At 51.1% G+C, this 17,855-nt stretch overlaps 8 protein-coding genes across 8 annotated transcripts; 3 read left to right on the top strand and 5 right to left on the bottom strand.

Annotated features, from left to right (window-relative positions):
• Positions 1-380: 380 nt before the first annotated feature.
• On the top strand, positions 381-2,495 carry IAR55_003743 (uncharacterized protein; the record flags this gene model as incomplete). The annotated part of the gene is made up of 12 exons (XM_066946849.1): positions 381-453; positions 519-712; positions 789-859; positions 933-1,097; positions 1,223-1,464; positions 1,524-1,585; positions 1,634-1,664; positions 1,716-2,007; positions 2,084-2,167; positions 2,233-2,257; positions 2,327-2,418; positions 2,477-2,495. 12 exons carry the CDS (start codon positions 381-383, stop codon positions 2,493-2,495), a joined length of 1,350 nt encoding a protein of 449 aa, XP_066802228.1.
• A 242-nt stretch (positions 2,496-2,737) lies between these two features.
• Positions 2,738-4,562, bottom strand: IAR55_003742 (uncharacterized protein; the record flags this gene model as incomplete). Its single annotated transcript, XM_066946848.1, has 7 exons — positions 2,738-2,901; positions 3,010-3,427; positions 3,569-3,759; positions 3,872-3,972; positions 4,200-4,328; positions 4,452-4,477; positions 4,539-4,562. The coding sequence occupies 7 exons, from the start codon at positions 4,560-4,562 to the stop codon at positions 2,738-2,740; spliced, it is 1,053 nt and encodes a 350-aa protein (XP_066802227.1).
• A 376-nt stretch (positions 4,563-4,938) lies between these two features.
• Positions 4,939-5,968, bottom strand: IAR55_003741 (uncharacterized protein; the record flags this gene model as incomplete). Its single annotated transcript, XM_066946847.1, has 3 exons — positions 4,939-5,250; positions 5,354-5,640; positions 5,722-5,968. The coding sequence occupies 3 exons, from the start codon at positions 5,966-5,968 to the stop codon at positions 4,939-4,941; spliced, it is 846 nt and encodes a 281-aa protein (XP_066802226.1).
• Positions 5,969-6,344: 376 nt separating this feature from the next.
• On the bottom strand, positions 6,345-7,415 carry IAR55_003740 (uncharacterized protein; the record flags this gene model as incomplete). Its single annotated transcript, XM_066946846.1, has 3 exons — positions 6,345-6,551; positions 6,626-7,126; positions 7,308-7,415. 3 exons carry the CDS (start codon positions 7,413-7,415, stop codon positions 6,345-6,347), a joined length of 816 nt encoding a protein of 271 aa, XP_066802225.1.
• Positions 7,416-7,610: 195 nt separating this feature from the next.
• Positions 7,611-11,795, top strand: IAR55_003739 (uncharacterized protein; the record flags this gene model as incomplete). Its single annotated transcript, XM_066946845.1, has 8 exons — positions 7,611-7,670; positions 7,737-8,399; positions 8,464-8,653; positions 8,712-9,152; positions 9,208-9,484; positions 9,540-11,160; positions 11,260-11,619; positions 11,703-11,795. The coding sequence occupies 8 exons, from the start codon at positions 7,611-7,613 to the stop codon at positions 11,793-11,795; spliced, it is 3,705 nt and encodes a 1,234-aa protein (XP_066802224.1).
• Positions 11,796-12,005: 210 nt separating this feature from the next.
• Positions 12,006-12,866, bottom strand: IAR55_003738 (uncharacterized protein; the record flags this gene model as incomplete). The annotated part of the gene is made up of 4 exons (XM_066946844.1): positions 12,006-12,014; positions 12,120-12,290; positions 12,431-12,757; positions 12,864-12,866. The coding sequence occupies 4 exons, from the start codon at positions 12,864-12,866 to the stop codon at positions 12,006-12,008; spliced, it is 510 nt and encodes a 169-aa protein (XP_066802223.1).
• A 386-nt stretch (positions 12,867-13,252) lies between these two features.
• Positions 13,253-15,220, top strand: IAR55_003737 (uncharacterized protein; the record flags this gene model as incomplete). The annotated part of the gene is made up of 9 exons (XM_066946843.1): positions 13,253-13,276; positions 13,342-13,812; positions 13,875-13,945; positions 14,000-14,158; positions 14,215-14,494; positions 14,679-14,764; positions 14,840-14,987; positions 15,059-15,111; positions 15,178-15,220. The coding sequence occupies 9 exons, from the start codon at positions 13,253-13,255 to the stop codon at positions 15,218-15,220; spliced, it is 1,335 nt and encodes a 444-aa protein (XP_066802222.1).
• Positions 15,221-15,752: 532 nt separating this feature from the next.
• On the bottom strand, positions 15,753-17,546 carry IAR55_003736 (uncharacterized protein; the record flags this gene model as incomplete). Its single annotated transcript, XM_066946842.1, has 6 exons — positions 15,753-15,881; positions 15,966-16,137; positions 16,217-16,359; positions 16,455-16,832; positions 16,900-17,066; positions 17,138-17,546. 6 exons carry the CDS (start codon positions 17,544-17,546, stop codon positions 15,753-15,755), a joined length of 1,398 nt encoding a protein of 465 aa, XP_066802221.1.
• Between the last annotated feature and the right edge of the window lie 309 nt (positions 17,547-17,855).

Below are 17,855 nucleotides of genomic sequence, written 5' to 3'. Positions count from 1 at the left end.
AGCCACGGTTATGCTTTTGGATTCGAAATGGAATTGATTGTATCACCTATTTACCGGATTAAGCGACATTTGATCCCGTCCGGTTCTTTCTAACCGGGGATTCCTGGCTCCTGGCTGTCGGGTCGACTCGAAAGATGCACGTTATCGTTGTCTCCTTTTTACACACATCTCAATTGTGGACAAGGCATCCATTGACCATCCTATCTGACTCTCATACGACCCTTTATCGCTCATCACCTCATAGCACGGAGGCGACCCTTATCCACTCGCCAAGAGATAACTAGTCGCACATTTGCTCGATTGTTGCCATCTTAGTCGCGAGGTATAAAAACAAAGCCTTCGCGTCCCTTGCGGGTCTCGCTCGCTCGACCCAAAACATCATGTCTCGATTCAAGATCTCAGCCGCATTATGGGATCGAATCCATCATTTCGCCTCATTCCCCCAGACAGGTGGTATGTGACCAGGGTCCTTCACAGCCCATCGATCCCGAAACTGACTGACTTTGTCGCACGTCCAGTCTCATTGCAACAGATGGTTCTGTTCGGCCAACATCCCACTCAAGGGACATTGCTGAAAGCCTCCCAATTCTTATCGGAAGAGCTACCTATCAGATTGTCACACCGAGTTGTCGAGCTGGAGAGCTTACCAGACGGTCTGAGCAAGATGCCGAGTATCAACAAGGTGAAAGAATGGTATGCTCAGAGTTTCGAAGTGAGTCTTCAAAGACCGATTAATCCCGATATCCCTCTTGATCATATGCAGGCGAACTGACGGTCCATTATTGTAGGAACTGGTTACTTTCCCAAAACCAAGACTCAAGCCTGAACTGGAGGAGGTGCTCCGCATGCCTCCCGCAGAGTGAGCTAGCTCATGATGATCGCAAATATCGGTGACCGTCAGCTGACCTGGTTGTCTGGAATCGGAATCACAGAACCATCCCGTTCCCATCTGCTACACCGAACCCGTCTCTGGATCCGCTCATGCACGAAGGACCGGTAGGATCAGGATTGGTATCAGAAAGACATATTGCGAATGGAGGAAACGGATTTGGCGCCACTGGATCTGCAACAAGGTTGAGAATACCAATTGAGCGAAGGTGAGCAGTCTGCTTCAATAATGATAACCCTTACCTGCCCTTCGGCCTCGAAACTCTCCCCGTATACAGTATTGTGACGGACGCAACCCGTCCTGACACTGTGCAACTATCTGATATACCCACAGATACTTCTCCCCTCCACCCAAAACGATCATTTACCCACCCGAAGTCCACGATTACAACGAGAAATTCACGCGGCTCCTGGAGAACATCAAAAAGCGACATGACCCCACTGTCACGACCGTTGCACAGGGTGTGTTGGAATGGAAGAGAAAGCAAAAGGCAGGCAGGATCGATCAGAGTATCCAGGAATGGCTCGACAGGTTCTATATGAGTCGTATCGGGATCCGATTTTTGATCGGACAACGTGAGTATCGTTCTGCATGAACCATTGTGAGGGTGCGCTAATGATAGGCGGGATCACAGATGTGGCACTGAATACTCTGCAACCACACCCGGACTACGTGGGGATCATTTGCACCAGGGCCGTGAGTCTTACCAAGGGCTCTCCAGGTCTGTCGCTGACTATGCTGCAGAATGTCCATGATATATGTCACGAAGCTATTGGTGAGTGTTCGATGTCGTCCTACAGCTTCATTGTGCTGATTTCTGGGCCAGAGAATGCGCGATACGTATGCGAAGAGCACTACGCCCTTTTCAAGGGTCCACCTATCCAACTTCTCTGTCCCAAAGATCTCACATTCGCCTACGTTCCTGGCCATCTCTCTCACATCTGCTTCGAGTTATTGAAGAATTCCCTTCGAGCGGTGGTAGAAAGATATGGAGTGGACAACGAGGACTCGTTCCCACCTATCAAAGTGGTAGTGGTTGAAGGCAGCGAGGATATCACGATCAAGATCTCAGATGAAGGTGGTGGAATTCCTCGAAGTGCAATACCAATGATATGGACGTGAGTGCGGCATTATGATCTTCTCCTTATTCTCCTTTCAAGTAACCGACTGACGTGTGACCTCCACCCCGAATAGATATCTGTACACGACGATGAGCGACGAAGGACTCGAGGCAAACATTGACGCATCGGATTTCAAAGCGCCCATGGCAGGATTTGGGTGAGCCAGCACCTTTTCAAATTTCGAGATCTCGTCGCTGACAAGGCTATCTTACTGTGTCGCAGTTACGGTCTTCCTCTCTCAAGACTGGTACATACATCTTCTCGTGTCAAGTCTGAAAGCATCATCAATCCTCATAAACTGACGTTTGCAACACAGTACGCTAGGTTCTTCGGCGGTGATCTGCGTCTGATCTCGATGGACGGATACGGTACCGATGTGTATATCTCACTGAACAAGTTGTCATCGAGGTAAGTTGTCGTCATGTCAAGCGGGAGGGTTGATGCTGATCGTATTGTGTCGATGTAGTCGAGAACCCCTGCAATGATTCACTTTATTAATCGAAATGGTCCAATTGGTATGGAAGCTGTTCGGCGGGAGGAGAGAACGATCACGGAGGCAGCATGTGAACCAGCGCGTAGGCATTGACTGCGGTGCGGTGAATATGATCAAAAGCGCAAAGCGCGAAGTAGCACCTTGTTCAAATCAATCAAAGAGGCGTTGTGTCGCATAGCGGAAAATTTGTACAATGCATGCAAATCACTTGTAACCTGTGTTACAATGCTCCTATTACTTCTTCTTCTTGTCATCCTTCTCTTCCTCTGCTTCCTTCTTGGCTTTTGCGACATCAGCGGCTTTGAGACCGGCCGCTTCGGCAGCTGCTTCGTTCTCCTTTTCTGAGGGTGATTTGGCATCTTCAATCTCTTGTTGAGCGTTCTCGATACGGTTCTCGACTATACAAGAAAGACAGCGTGTATGAGTACGTGTACGTTTTTTCGAAAGACGGGAGATGGTAGGGCCGATGTTTGGTCGAAGAGAGGCACGACGAAGTGAAAACTCACTCAGATCATGTAAAGCCAACACTGTCCTGACCATCGCACTCAGATAGACCACGAGAGTCTGATCGTTCACGCCCACTCTGAACGCTTTACCCAGCTCGACATCCCCTCCTAGTTGTGGCAAAAGGCCCATAATCTCCTGCAACTGATAGACGACCTGATGATTCAATGGTAATTTCCCTTTCCTGACCGCCAACAGATAATCCTGGATCTCGACCAGGCGAGAATGGAGACCACGGAGGGATTGTAATTGGGAAGTGACTTTGGTCGATAAGGATTGGGTTGTCAGGAGTGATGAGGATGGGGCAGATGAGGACGATGAGATATCTCGGAGGAGATGCTCGACACCGATCTCTTCGGCTTCTTCGGCTTCGATGGAAGTGGGAACGTGGGTGAATGTTTGTTGAGTGGCCGTACCATCCTACATCAGACGAATCAGAGTAATCAGCATCTTCTGAAACAAAAGCCATATGGTCTCAGAGGGTCCTCACTGAGGACATGAATGATCCTACTGAATAGATCTTGGGCAGCAGCGCCCAATTCAAGAGAACGCCCCACTCACATCCTTGATCTCCTCAACTGCAAAGTACGCGTCCGTGGGAATACCCGTATCTCCTCTCCCTCCAGTCGCCCTGACATCGACGATCACCATCACAGGTCTCGAGCAGAACCTCTTGAACAGCTGTGAGATCTCGAGATCGGAAGAACGAAGTCGAGGTCCGGTATGATAGAATCCGATCGGTCGTTCTTTGGCTATACGACACATGAAGGGAAGATAGAGGGTGGCGCAATCCATCAACATCAATTTGAAAGCAACACTCAGAACTCGGGAAGTCTTCGCGTCGTCGAGCGGGAGGACACTCACCATTCACTTTCCTGAACATCCTCCACATCTCTTCGACGTAATCCAAATCGAGAAAGAAGGTTTTAGGATCACGGTCATCTTCTTCAAAGGGGATAGCGAAGCTGTCAGGAAGGCAGAGTAAAGCATCAGCATCTGTCCATCGTGATGACACAGATACGACGTATATGGGGAAAAGAGAACGTGACATAGCGAGGTGTCGAAAACGGGTGCTTGAACGAACTCCTCAATCTCATGTCAAGCTCATTGGCCTTTCACCTTGTGGGCAGACCCTCTGGATCCTCTGCTCACAAGGAGGACTCATGCATGACGAGCGAAAGGGGTGACTCACGAATTCGCAACGTTGATGCTACTTCCCGTATCTTGTCCCAACAGAACACCCAACACTCGCTTGTTCTTCCCGACCGGCACTCGCGAAGCGTGATCCACTACTGACAACAAGACAAGCGGATGGATGACGCTGCGATCGAGGAACATTAGCGACGCATATCCAGTGCAGAAGACACGCTCAATACATGATGTCCAGAAGATGGAGGGGTGTTTAGGTGTATCGACGAGAGACGACGATGAAGCATCGACTCACACATTGACAGCGCTGAGCTCGGTGACCTATACAGAAACCAGTCAGTTAAAGGATCCCTTCCGAACAGTCGGGGGCCCTGCAGCTCACCTGAGCTGTAGTGAGACCCGGCATGATGATTGCAATTGGTTCTTGTTCGATGAAGAATGGACGACTGAATAGATGTCGAAGAAGTGCTAAACTTGCTCGTCTGTCGTCAATCAATCTCAGTCTCATCACGCGTCAGCGTCGACCGCCGCACCTCCACCACCACCACTCCACCACCACCACCACCACCCACCTTTGGCCATATCTCCGAAACGCCGAGTAGTCATCGATGAGGGGGTATCGGGTTGTAGACCAGCATGCAGCGTGAGCAATGGTCGGAACGAGCTCACAATGGGTCGGTAAAAGTGGTGAATGTATATTTTGCATATGAGAGAGTACTCAGGAGAAAACCATCGAGAGATATACAACGCTTTTCTACCGTCTTACAGTGCCACAACCCAACTTACCCCACTCTGCCACCCCACTCTAGTAACCTTCGTCGTAAATCATCCAAACCCTCCTCTACTCGCTTTGCAGTACCTTCCAACGTCTCCGTACGTCTCACCTCGACCACAAGCTCCTTTCTGCCTCGCTTAGAGGCAGTGACGGATCCAGAATGGAGGTACAGCTGTGCCCAGGTCGGTGTAAGGGTGATCGATAAGTGGGACTGGGGGAGTGGTAGAGACCGTCCGGGGACCGCGTTGGCAGGAGTAGTCGTTGGAGATATGAATTTCGGGGAGAGGGTGAGGAGCAAGTCCTCTATTCGTGCTGCGGGCTGTACGGATGGAAATCTGTGTCAGCCTTGGTTTCGCGTAGTGCAGACCGACCTGCCACTCCAGATGACAGGTCAAGATCAAACAGATTCATCTTGAACCCACCTGTAACCTCGTAAAGATCTCTCTCCCCCCTTCTCCCCCTTCTGACAACTCGCTCTCTACCTTCCTCAATTCTTCTCCAACCTTGATCGCTATGAACCGATCAAATGTAGCTGTCTCCCTTCCTCTGCCCGCATACACCGATCGAGTAGCTATTTGAGCTTCGTCACCATCGTTACCGCTCTCGGTTAAATGAGATGAGTCGTACGGGAAGGGATCGGACGAAAAGCCTTTTTGTACAAGGGAGAGGAAGGTCTCGAGATACATTGCTCTCAGGATCGAAGTTGCGACTGAACAGACCAGTAAGAAACAAGTCAGTCCCAAGTAAAATTCGCCACCGACATGTGGAAAAACGATGATCCGTCGCCCACCTAGCCAAAACACCCTGTTCACACCCCTAAGGCCTCTGAACAAACCCCATATCCTTCGTACCCTCTCTTCCTCAGGATCAGACCAGTACCGACTGGGCGTAGCCCTCCTATCCAGTGTCAGAAGCAGAATGCGGTGGACAAGATGCAGAGGCAGGGAAGTCATGGACGCTTTGCCCGAACGTGACCGCAAGGATGTCGAAGCGGTTGGAAAGTAGGGTGGTGGCGGGGCGAACGTATCGGTGTTCATGTTGTTCACAATCTCGTAGCTTGAGAGATGAAAAGATATAGGCAGGTGAGTGGTATGTAGTGTGTTGATGCATGTTGTACACCCACGACAGCAACGATGCGGTGCTTCCTGGCTTGTCAACGGAAGTGTGGGGTATCACGTGTTTCACCCTTATGATGTCTTTTAGCAGGCTCGCTGGCGGCCGAGTGAATGCAGCATTGTAGTCAACGACCAGAAGTCGCGAGCATGATCTGACCTGTGTGAAGGGGAAGGCCAGCCAATTGGTCCTCGTGTGTGGTTCTGCTCGACGCACGCAATATGCTATGCTACATCCGGTACTATGCAGATTGTTTTTCGACCCAACGTTCTATACCTTGCCGAACCGATTTCTCTCTCATCATGAAGGCCGCCGTCCACCTTCCGCCAACAACGCTTCCTCCCTCGCTTCTTCCTCTGCGTCATCCGCCTCAATCTTCGCCACCCACTGTTCTATTGCCTGTCCATCGAACCCATCCGAGCTTCTTCCCGGCTTGTTGACGCTGGATATGAGGGACGGCATTGACGATTGCAGATTTTCACGCATCCGAGAGGTAAATTCGGACATCTAACAGAGGAAAGCGGGTATCCAATACGGGTCAGCGAGTCCCAACTAGAAGAGAAGTGAGGTGAAGGACTTACATCGCCCACACCCATCATCTTCGCGACGATCAAAGCGCCTAGACCTGCACTCCCAAACACTAAGGCAGTCGCTATACCTAACGCTTTGAACCCCAGCAGGGCAGATGTCGGACCATGATCTTCTCCATCCGACTCGGAAGAAGGGGTTACACCGTACAGTGAGCGTTCTTCTCGATCATTGAAACTTCTATCCCGTAGTAAATCAGTCGAGATCGAAGCGACATCCAGAACGTTTGCGTGTATTTTCGAGCTGCCTGAGCGAGACCGGACTTCGTCCACGGTCGATAAAGCGTGAACTGCAGGTCCAGCTGCAGTTTGAGCCATATTTGAGGATGAGGCAGGAAGCGAGGGAACCGTACTCGGTCCAGCTTTCGGCATTCTCTTTCTTGAAGATAGTATCGCCAGGTTTCGATGTGACATGAACTGTGTAGGATTTTGCATTTTGGCAGCTTGTCTGACGTAGGGGAGGACGAGCAGGGTCAACCCTGTAGTCACGGCAAACTGAACAAAGGTCAGCTCTTGAGAATAAGTGCAGCTCATGGTCCGACCTCTGTAGGTGAGCAGTAAAGTTGGGCTACAGGACGAGGACAACTTGGCCGAGGCGTTCATACCTTGTGGATAACCTCGTCGGCGGAAGAGGAAGCAGAGCGGAGGATAAAACAAGATCGTGAAAGACACTCACCGCAGCTCCAGCTACATACACCGCTACTTTCGGTATCTTCTTCTTTCTCCCAGACAGTCCCGTCCCATCAGGCAATGTGTTTGGGTAGCCCAGTAACAACGAGGCCATCTTGATTTGATTGCCACTGCGATGAAAGAAGAGCTGGGTTGTTGACGAAATGACATATCTCGACGTTCCACCAAAAAGGTTTTAGATTAAGTTATTTTTGCGGGGCCAAAAGTTGGTTGAATGGAGTCAAAAAGTTCAAAATTCTTTCATTTCGCATCTATCCACTCGTTCCTTGTATATCACAGATCAACAAGGATGTCATCGACAAAATCATTGAAGAGGAAAGCTAGTAATGGGGCAGGGAATGGGAAGAAGGTCAGTGAGCTGACAAACCTGGCCTTCTGCAGGCTGCATAACTGATATACACTTTTTTGTTTTCAGCGCGGACCAGCTCGACTTGCTTCGCATTCTCCCTCCGTAGCGAGTGATGATGGGTTCGAAGATCTCGAGGACGAAAACGGTGGTCTCGAGGATGAAAATGGTGGTGTCTTCGAGGATCCAATGATAGATCCACAAGGCTCGTCAGACGAAGATGGCGATGAAGAGGAGAACCAGGAAGGAGAACTCGATTTAGGAGATGATAGACCCACTGCTGGACCTTCCCGACCTCAACCGTCTACCAAAAGCCTGTACAAAGCACCTACTTTATCTGAGATGGAGGCTCTTCGCTCGATTGAGGAGTCGGGAGGTACAGCATTCTCCCTTCAGCTATCAACTTTGTTGTCTTCTACTCTCCTGCCATCGACACCTTCTACGGCCCTCAAGAATCTGTTATCGACCCTCCATTCGACCATATCAGGCATGTCCCCTTTACCCGGTCTCACACCGAGCAAAGCCATGAAGCGACTCGATACTAGTACCATGCCCCCATTTGCAGGACCTGCAGAATTTTCATTGAATAGAAAGGGTGAGGAAGTGAAGTGGACTTTAGGATGGGACAAACCGGAAGAGATCTTGGTTGGCGGGAGCTGGGGTGTAGTGGGCGGATACAAGAAGGGGAAGGGAGAAATGGGCGGCGTTGATCTGGTCGTGGTCATGCCAAGTGTGAGTAGGGCTCTCTGCTCTCTTTTAGGAGTACATGGTTTTGATATCTACTTGCGTAACGCAGAGCTTGTTCTCCCCTAAAGATAGATTGGACTACCGATACTTCCACAAAAGAGCCCACTACCTAGCCGTGATCTACGGTCAGATCCGGAGACTAGCAGCGAGTGCAGGGACATTGCGTGGTGTCAGTGTGGAGTGGGCAAGCTCAAATGGAGACGAGAGACGGCCTGTCATACTCATCACCGCCGGGAAAGGTTAGCTTGATGCCCCAGTCCGGTTTTATTGAGGTGTAACGCTAACGAAATCTACTAGGACAAGGATTGAAACAAAAGCTGGACATCCGCATTCACGCCTCTGTGTCTCCCAATTTCTTGCCCCTGTCGACTTTATCACCTGCCAAAGCCCTTATTCGTACGGAGACACCTACACCTACACCTCTCTACTCGACTTCCATATTACATGACACACTACACAAATCCCACCTCTTGCATCTCCACCGACTGTCTCAGCGTCTCTCCCCGGACAGAACAGTCGACAGCTACCTAGCTGCATGGCGAATCTGGGCTCATCGGAGGGGTATCAGGCGAGAGCGAGGTGCAAGTGGCTGGTTTGCCTCAATGATTTTAGGCTGGGTCGTAGACGGTGGCGAAGTCGGCGGTGTAGGAGGTTCAAGAGAAAAGGTAAAGAAAGTGAGAGGTGTAGGAAAAGGCTTGGGACATTGGGGAGCTTTGAGAGCTGCTTGGGAATTCCTTGGTACGTGCCACAGACTCTAACCAGCGAACAAACGATGACTGACTCGTTCCTGCAGCACACACCGATTTCGAGCAGACGCCCGTATTCATCGATCGAACCACAGAGGAGGGTCTGCCTCATATCGACTTCACCCGGTCCTTCGATAACGTCCTCGTTGACCCTACTGGTCGAGTGAATATCTTTGCCGGCTGGGAGAGGTGCGATATTCAGCTCTTGAGACACCATGCGAGACAGACACTCGCAATGTTGGAAGATGAAAGCGACGATAGATTTGCCGACGTCTTTCTGAGACAGCAGAGTCTCGGTCCTGAGGTGTTCGACGATTTCATTCAGTGGGTATCCAAGGTGCCACATCTTTCTCGCACATAAACGCTGACTGACTTGCAGAGTCGACATCTCGTCCGCACGATTGGCTACCGATACTTCAGAACGCTCCGAGTGCCCTTCGAACGTTGATGTTGCTGTGTTCACAATCGCCAATATACTCCGACGAGGGCTTTCTGACCGAGCGAAGCTCGTGCATATCTCTCCCTCTTCATCTGATCGAATGATACTCGCCATCGGCGTTATCCTTAACCCGGAACATGCCACACGTGTTATCGATATCGGACCCTCGTCAGATCAGACTGAAGCAGCTGAGGAGTTTCGAAACTTATGGGGAGAGAAGGCTGAGTTGCGAAGATTTAAGGATGGCAACATCGCAGAAAGTGTTGTCTGGGATCTTTCTCGACCTGAGGACGCTACTCTCATTCCTGGTCGGATAGTTCGATGCTTACTGGAAAGGCATTTCGATCTTGCTGGTGACGCTGTGAAATGTCTTTCATCGTCACAAGACTGGCTGGGCATGGTCCAAGTTCCACCTTCTGCCCGAGATGCAGTTTCTTTGCCGTCTTCGGAGAAACAAGGCTTCCGACCCACAATGTCAGCCTATGACGCTCTGTATCGATTATTGAAGGACATCGATTCCGAGCTTCCTCTAGCGATTCTCAACGTTACCCCTTCATCCGAAATGCTGCGATACTCTTCGACATTCGTTCCCCATCCAATCGACATCAACCGACTTCCTTCCGCTCCTGCATGCATCAACTTCGTCCCATGTGCCGACGTTCTGGTCCAGTTCGAGAGCTCTTCTAGGTGGCCAGATGACCTGGCAGCTATTCAGAAGCTCAAACTCGCATTGTTTGATAAGCTTGCCAGGGTAATCACCTCCCGAATCGCCGACGCTACAATTGGTATCGTCTTCGATACCGGAGCGAGCGATATCGAGGATCAAGCAGGACTGGAAGTGATGTTGCCTGACGGAGTAGCTTTCCGACTCCGAATCTATCATGAAAAGGAGCGTAATCTTCTCGAGCGTATAATCAACGAGGATGAACCAGTTTTCGCTACTTCTCTACCTCGACCTCCTCGGAGACTAGCGGTCCCAGCTCTGGATTTGCATATCCGTCGTTTCATCCATCTACCTCAACACCATGCGTCGGTTGCGCCGATGCATCATCGATTCCCTTCTTACTCTTCGGCTACTCGATTGCTCAAGAGATGGTTCGCCGCCCATTTGCTATCGCCGCATGTCCCGGCCGAGGTTGCGGAACTAATGCTGGCGAAAGTGTACCTCGATCCTGGAGCCGTCCAGGTGCCATCCGGCGCTGTTTCCGGGTTCTTGCGAGCCTTGGATCTTCTGAGCAATTGGGATTGGAAGTTGGAACCGCTCTTCGTTCCCATCTTCACGGCATCTAGGGAAGGCGCAAATGCGTCGTCAAGCTCGGGTAGAGTTAGATTCCCCGCGGAGATCAAGAAGGAAGCTTCCAAGGAATTCGACGATTTGAGAAGTAAGGAGAAAGCCACGGACGGAGGCCATCCTTGGGTGATTGTGACGGAAGAGGACGAGAGTGGATTGAGGTGGACAAGGGGGATCAGCAAGGTCGTTGCAGGGAGAGTAGCAGTGTTGGCGAAAGCTACGATTGGAGCTGTCCAAACGGCCACCGAAGTGGGCGTCTTGGATGTCAAGGTGAGTGTCGACCGTTTTGGGCCGACGATGTGTCATCATCGTCAGGCGTGCCGATCTGCATCAGTACGAATGGGCTTCCTGATCAAGACTCGGTTTTAGTCGTTATTCATCACCCCCTTGGCAGGGTACGATTTCCTCCTGCATCTGCATCCCTCCGTCCTATCTCGCTACTCCCTTGCAGTATCACCCAATTCACAGGAATGGGAGTCTAAACTCAAGTTCCGCAATCTTCACTCTTACTCCGATTCATCCTCCGCTTCATCACTCACAATTGGGTTCGATCCGGCGGGAAGCTTTGTCAAAGACCTACAGAAAGTTTATGGAGATGAGATTGTTTGGTTTTGGGATGTCAATGGGGGTAGTGTGATTGGAGGATTGTGGAATCCTGATGCGGGGAGAGAAGGCGGGAGAGCGATGAAAGCTTTCTTGGGGTGGTCGAGTGAGCCCGTGGAATCAGATGTGAGTGAGAACCTCCATTGTCGGATTGTTTCGACGCTGCAATATGGTAGAGGAAGCTCAATGCTGACCGTCTGGTATGACAGTCCGCGCTGGTGAAGGTCAACAAGGATGCGATGTTGGGAGAAATTGCCAGGTTAGGGAAAGGTCTCATCGAACGAATAGAGCGAAGACGATGAGAGGAGCCCGCGGGTGAACATGCCGTTGAAAGTAGAACGGTGGTCGTCAGACATGGAGGAGTCAGCAAGCTCTTTTGCCTAAGCTGAGCTCCGGCTGCAGAGGTCTGATAGCGGCGCATATCATGCAAGCCTTGACGACAAACAGTGGTGGCTGAGTCCCAATCATACAAAGATACATTCATCTTGTCGTCTTCATACACATCAATCATCTTATGCGAACTGTGATATACAATCGGACCATCAGCATGTCATACACAAAGGCAAAGATACCTCGAGAACACGGAGGGGATTTGACGGCGAGGTTTGTCCGAGACTCTTACTCACTGTTGACAGATAACTCTCTGCGACGATACGAGCTCTAGCGTTCAAACTCAACTTCATCTCACTGATCTCCTTATCAACATCTTCCATGAACTGAATGATGAAATCGACCAGTTTGTGTTTCAACATGCTTTCGGAGTGAAAATTCGTGATGAGGAAGGAGATGTCATAGCCCTGTGGCGAGCACGAAGGCCAACACGTCAGTGTGAGTGTCTCTTTCCGTATGCCATTGCGGACATTGGACTCTTCAATATCTCCTGCACCATTCACAATCTTTCTGCCCCTCACTCGCTACTGCTCTCGCTAGCACTCACCGGTAATGGTTTCCTTCTAAGAATGACGAATCCCTCCGCCCGCATCATCATGAACCTCGTGAACTTGTGACACAGAATCTTCTCAATCTCGTCCGCCTGCTTGATCGCGATACTGATCCTGATACTATTCACACTCGGTTCGATCAGGACCCGTTCCGACTCGTTCCTCGATACGACCAACGGGTGGAGCAGGACCTCGGGGGAGGTGTGTGCTTCCACTTCGGGCTTGTTGTGCCGTTCGACGACTTGAGAAGAGAAGTTTTCGAGAGTGAGTGAGGCGGTGAGGGTCGCTCGGACAGCGTTGAGATAGGGTCGAAGGGTGTTTGACTGTGCAGGGAGGTTTCGAGGGGAAAGACTCGCCGTCAGCTCACCAACCACCGAACTGGGTTTCCGAACAAGAGGCGCTATGAGAGATGAGGGACCCGTCACTCACCATGTTGGGCAGGACTCTGGAGAGTGTTGAATGGACCAGGTCTAGCGGACGAGATGAGATGGGTGTGTATCAATCAATTGAGCAAGCTTCACAGAGAGACAGGACGTTGTTGCATCCCCTGGACGTCATGACTTCGCGCGGGTACAAAGCAGTCCCACCGCCACACCGGGATCAAATGCATTTGACCGCTTATCCCCGTCGCCACCCACCTGATGTTGACTGGAGACCACGTGACCTGATTAAAAAAGTTGACAGACGCACACCCGGTAATAATAAGAGTACGAGTATGGTTGAATTTTGATTTTTGCTTGTTTGCTTTCTTCTTTCTCCCAACCTTTTCATTCAACTCTTCATTCTTTACTCCACATATACCGAAAGCATCTGTAAAAATGGCCGTCAAGATGAACCTCTGGGTAAGTTCGCATTGCCGCGATATTTTGTTCGCCCGGGAAGAGCTCGCTGACCTGAGCTTTTTCAGAGTCTCACCCTCCTTCCCGGAGAGAAGTACCCTATCTACGTCCGTCGTGATTTTCAAATCACCAACGCCGCTCTCGGTGAGGAGCTCAGATCCGCCGATGGTCGATCCGTCATCAAGGTCACCCACAACCCCATCCCTGCTGCCGCTCTCGACAGCGACAGCGAGTCTGACTACGATTCCGAGGACGATGAGGAGCTCGACTCGGAGGAGGAGGCCGCTTTGAGGGCCGAGTACGGTCTTGACAGCGACGATGATGACGAGGAGGAGGATGCCGAGGCTGAGGCCAAGCCCAAGTCCAAGAAGGCTGAGAAGATCGAGGTCGACGGTGAGGATGAGGACAGCGAGGAAGACGAGAACTTTGAGGGTGGATCAGGTGATGAGGAGGACAGCGAGGACGACTCGGAGTTCGACTCTGATCTCGACGATGAGCTTGAGGAGACCTCTGTCTTGTGTTCGTTGACTGCTGGCAAGGTGAGTTCGTCGGACAACACGGAGATGAATGGTCGCAGAACTGACGCAACCCCACTGTGTAGATCGAGCAAGCCTCTCTCAACCTTACCTTCGTTGAGGGCGAGGTCATCGTTTTCGAGACCACCGGCGAGAAGTGAGTTAGCAACCAATCGACTCCGCGATCCGTTCCTGATGAATTTTTCTCCAGCGCCGTCCACCTCATGGGTAACTACATCGACCAATTCCCCGACGTCGACTCCGAGTCCGACTCTGACTCCGAGTTCTCCGGCGAGGACGACTACTCGGATATCTACGGTTCCGACGACGACGACATCGAGCTCGACACAGAGGAGGAGGAGGCTATTGCGTGAGTGCACTTGCAGCTCTGTATCGCGTTTGGTGCTCACTGTACCTCTCGAGTAGCAAAATCACTGAGATCCCTGAGGAGAAGCCCGCAAAGAAGGCTTTGCCCGCTACCGAAGTCAAGCCCAAGAAGGCTGCTGCTGTCGTCTCCGAGAGCAAGCCCGCCCAAAAGCGAAAGGCCGACGCCATCGAGTCCCCAGCGCCCAAGGCTCCCGCCGAGTCCACCGAGGGTCTGAGCAAGAACCAGAAGAAGAAGCTTGCCAAGAAGGCTAAGACTGAGGAGACCGTTGAGAAACCCGCCCCTGCCGCTAAGAAGGCCGAGACCAAGGCCCCTCAAAAGGTGAGGAAGTAATCTGGCTTCCCGTTTTGTTGCTCTGGCACTTTCTACATTCCATCTTGCTTTGTTTTGCGTCGTTGCTTTCCCTAAAAAGATGAATACATCATCACATGCATATATTATCTCATTTCGATAATGTCTCTGTCTGCAAGAACATCCACTGATCTCCGTTTTTGATGCTCCGCAGAGGACTCTTCCTTCCGGTCTGATCATCGAGGACGTCAAGGTTGGAGATGGACCTGTTGCTAAGACTGGCAAGCGATTGGGCATGCGGTGAGCACTGGCTAGATTCTTGCTATCTATGGTTCGGCAATGACGGAATCTATGATTGATGATTCGTGATTACAGGTACATCGGCAAACTCACCAACGGCAAGCAATTCGACGCCAACACTTCCGGCAAACCGTTCTCTTTCGCTCTCGGCAAGGGTGAGGTCATCCGAGGTTGGGACGAGGGTCTTGCCGGTATGGCCGTCGGTGGTGAGAGACGATTGACTGTGAGTGTGAACAGAGCGAAACCTACTTTTCACGGCCTCAGTACACTGATCTGGTTCGTTTCACTTTTCAGATCCCTCCTCAACTCGCATACGGTAGCCAGAAGATCCCTGGTATCCCCAAAAAGTATGTGAACTATGCTTATTGTCCTCTTTCCCGGATAGTCTGCTAACGGAGATCTTTCATTCTCAGCTCCACACTGAAATTCGACGTCAAGCTCGTTTCCATCAATTAGAATGCCCATTGGTTTTAGTGACATATAAAACTTTTCTGGACTTTTGCTTCGTTTGCCTCTTCTTCATCATCGTGTTTTAGCTTCTAACAAAATGACCAGCGGTCTGCGTAGATATCCATTCTGTACGGCTTGACAAGCACATGAATTGTTTATTGTCTCCTTCGTGTGATCTGATCTGAAGTGATCTGGTCAATAGATAAGACGAGGGTTGCAATTTCAGACGGGTCACGGACGATATGCAGGACTGCCTTCATACCAATCAGCCCGGTCAATCCACTCAGCCTGGTCATTCCACGTAGCCTGGTTAATCCACGGATCAGTCCAGGGACTGCCGGGTCATCGTTCGTATCGTGTACCATGTACCGTATATACGCATTGATATGACTTATGTCTCTGCAGATCTACTGTCCCGAAAGTTATTACTCTGCAGCAGATGTTCGAGGATCACTGATTCCTCCCCTTCCACTCCCCTTCCAAGACAAAAACGCTCGTTGTATATACCCTCTCTGTTTGGACCTGGTTCCGCTCTGACTTACTCCGAAACTGGCGAATTCCACAGAGCGGTCGCCCCGGTGCCATCCGCTTCCCGAGTGTGTTTGAGGGACCAGCCAGCTTGCTCGATAGCGAAAGCAATGGCCAGTTCGGAGAAATGAGCCATATGCTAAGGGAGAAGAGGATCAGCTAGTGTCGAAGCGATGGGTCTTTCCAGGTAACAGATCCTGTTCTGGAAGATGAAACCACGCACCTCAAAGGAGAAATGTCCAGTCTCATCATCGACGTCTATCCTATCGTCCACAGTGTGATAATATCGGTTGTATTCCCCCGGGAAACCGCCCATGGCCTCGGGATCGCCCTCGGTCGCGAAAGCAGCTGGGAAGCCCAGCCTCGTGAACGACTCGTAGTCGGAGCTTGCTCGACTAAGCAAAGAAGAGGATACGTCAATCATCTCATGCCGCCCGCTTGGGTACGAGATAGCGACGTGAAATCAACACTGACGGATCAAGCTCTCGGATCTTGACTGGGAGATCAATGTATGTGGAAGAGAGGTTGGCGATCCAATTGGTGAGTGGTGCATCGGCATTGGAAATTACGAGGGCGATGCTCTCCGTAGCGTTCTTGGCGATAAACCCGACACCGTCCTGAGAGATGACAAAAGAGGTTTCAGAACTTCCCCCATCATTTCGTGACGCTCAAGATATCGCCGTCATAGCGCGAGGAATCACGAGGAACTCACAAACTCCAACATCGCTCCAATCTTGGCTCCGATGTCCTTCTTGTATCCCGCCACCGGCAAACTTCCCAAGTTCCCAGCTTCTTCAGCAGCGAACCAGACGAACTCCACCGGTCCGTTGGCGGGGATGAATCCCCTTGTCGCTAGGACTCGGAACGCCTCCAGGATAGCGACTGTCCCCGATCCATCGTCATCCGCTCCGGGTGCAGGGAGGAGAGGGAAGTAGTAATTGGCCGAGTCTTGATGGGCGCCAATGACGGTGTATGGGAGAGAAGCGTTTCGGACATGTGGTTCGAATCGGGCGATGATGCTCGATTGATCGAAAGTGTGCGTGACGTACTCGAGAGAGATGTATGTGCGGAATGGGGAGGCAGCGATGATCTGTCATCTTCAGCCGTCAGCTGATGGGCCAGGTATATGGGGAAAGTGGGCAATGATCGTGACCCACCCCAGCAATGTGGTCATGAAGCCATCTCGAACTCTGCTCGCCGGTGTTGGAATGATAGTATCGATTGAAGTAGCTCGTCAAGTGAGTGAGAGTATGATTCAAGTTGTCGATAGATACGTCCTTGAGGCTGGGAATGACGAACTTCTGTTGCGTGATGTTTGGAAGGTCTGTTGTCGCACATTCAGCTCAACTTGCAGGTTCGAGACGGTACGAGGGCATGTCTGACCTCTTCACTCACTGGCATGACCTGCGAAATTGGTGGCTTGGAACTGCCTCATCGCATCCTGTCGATCCGTGAGATCGAGGAATTTCAATCCTGCCCTTCTCAACTCCAACTTGTCCCCTTCAGTCATCCATTTAGCTGGCTGTCCAGCTACCTCAAGCAGACGACGCTCGCGCAACACGGCCTCGTACGCTGGGTCGATGGCGGTCAGAGCGGAGACAGGATCATCAGGATGATCGCCGAGCGCTGCGAGGATGGAAGGGTGCACCTGATACGTCGTCGCTGGGGGGTCAGACGCTTGCGTGTCGACTTTGCTTTTGAGGGAAGAGGAGAAGACCAGCTGGTCTCGTTTGACCGCTTCCAGGGGGGTTGCGATGGCGAGACCGGCGGTCAGAAGGAATGCCAGTGAAGTGGATGGTCGCATTACGAAGGCATGCAGTGGTGAGCAACTGTCTGGGGGACACGATCCAAGGGCAAGAGATGAAGACGATCCATGTATATTTATACGTAACTTACATATAGTCGAGCAATCTGTACCCCGCGTGGACACATCTTTCCCATCTATGAAGATTAGTCCATACCCTGACAATGTGCTTATCTCTTCTTTCCCGAATAGGATCTTTCCCCCATAATACTACACATTGGGATAAGCAGGGAGGGGGGGGGAGAACCACATGTGAACGAGTGATCGACTCGATTCCGACAAATGACAATGACGAGACGACATAATAGA

Source organism: Kwoniella newhampshirensis, chromosome 7 (genome assembly GCF_039105145.1).
Source record: "Kwoniella newhampshirensis strain CBS 13917 chromosome 7, whole genome shotgun sequence".
NCBI classification, from domain to species: domain Eukaryota; kingdom Fungi; phylum Basidiomycota; class Tremellomycetes; order Tremellales; family Cryptococcaceae; genus Kwoniella; species Kwoniella newhampshirensis.
Note: the sequence above shows the minus strand (reverse complement) of the source record. Positions and strands in the feature narration are given on the sequence as shown.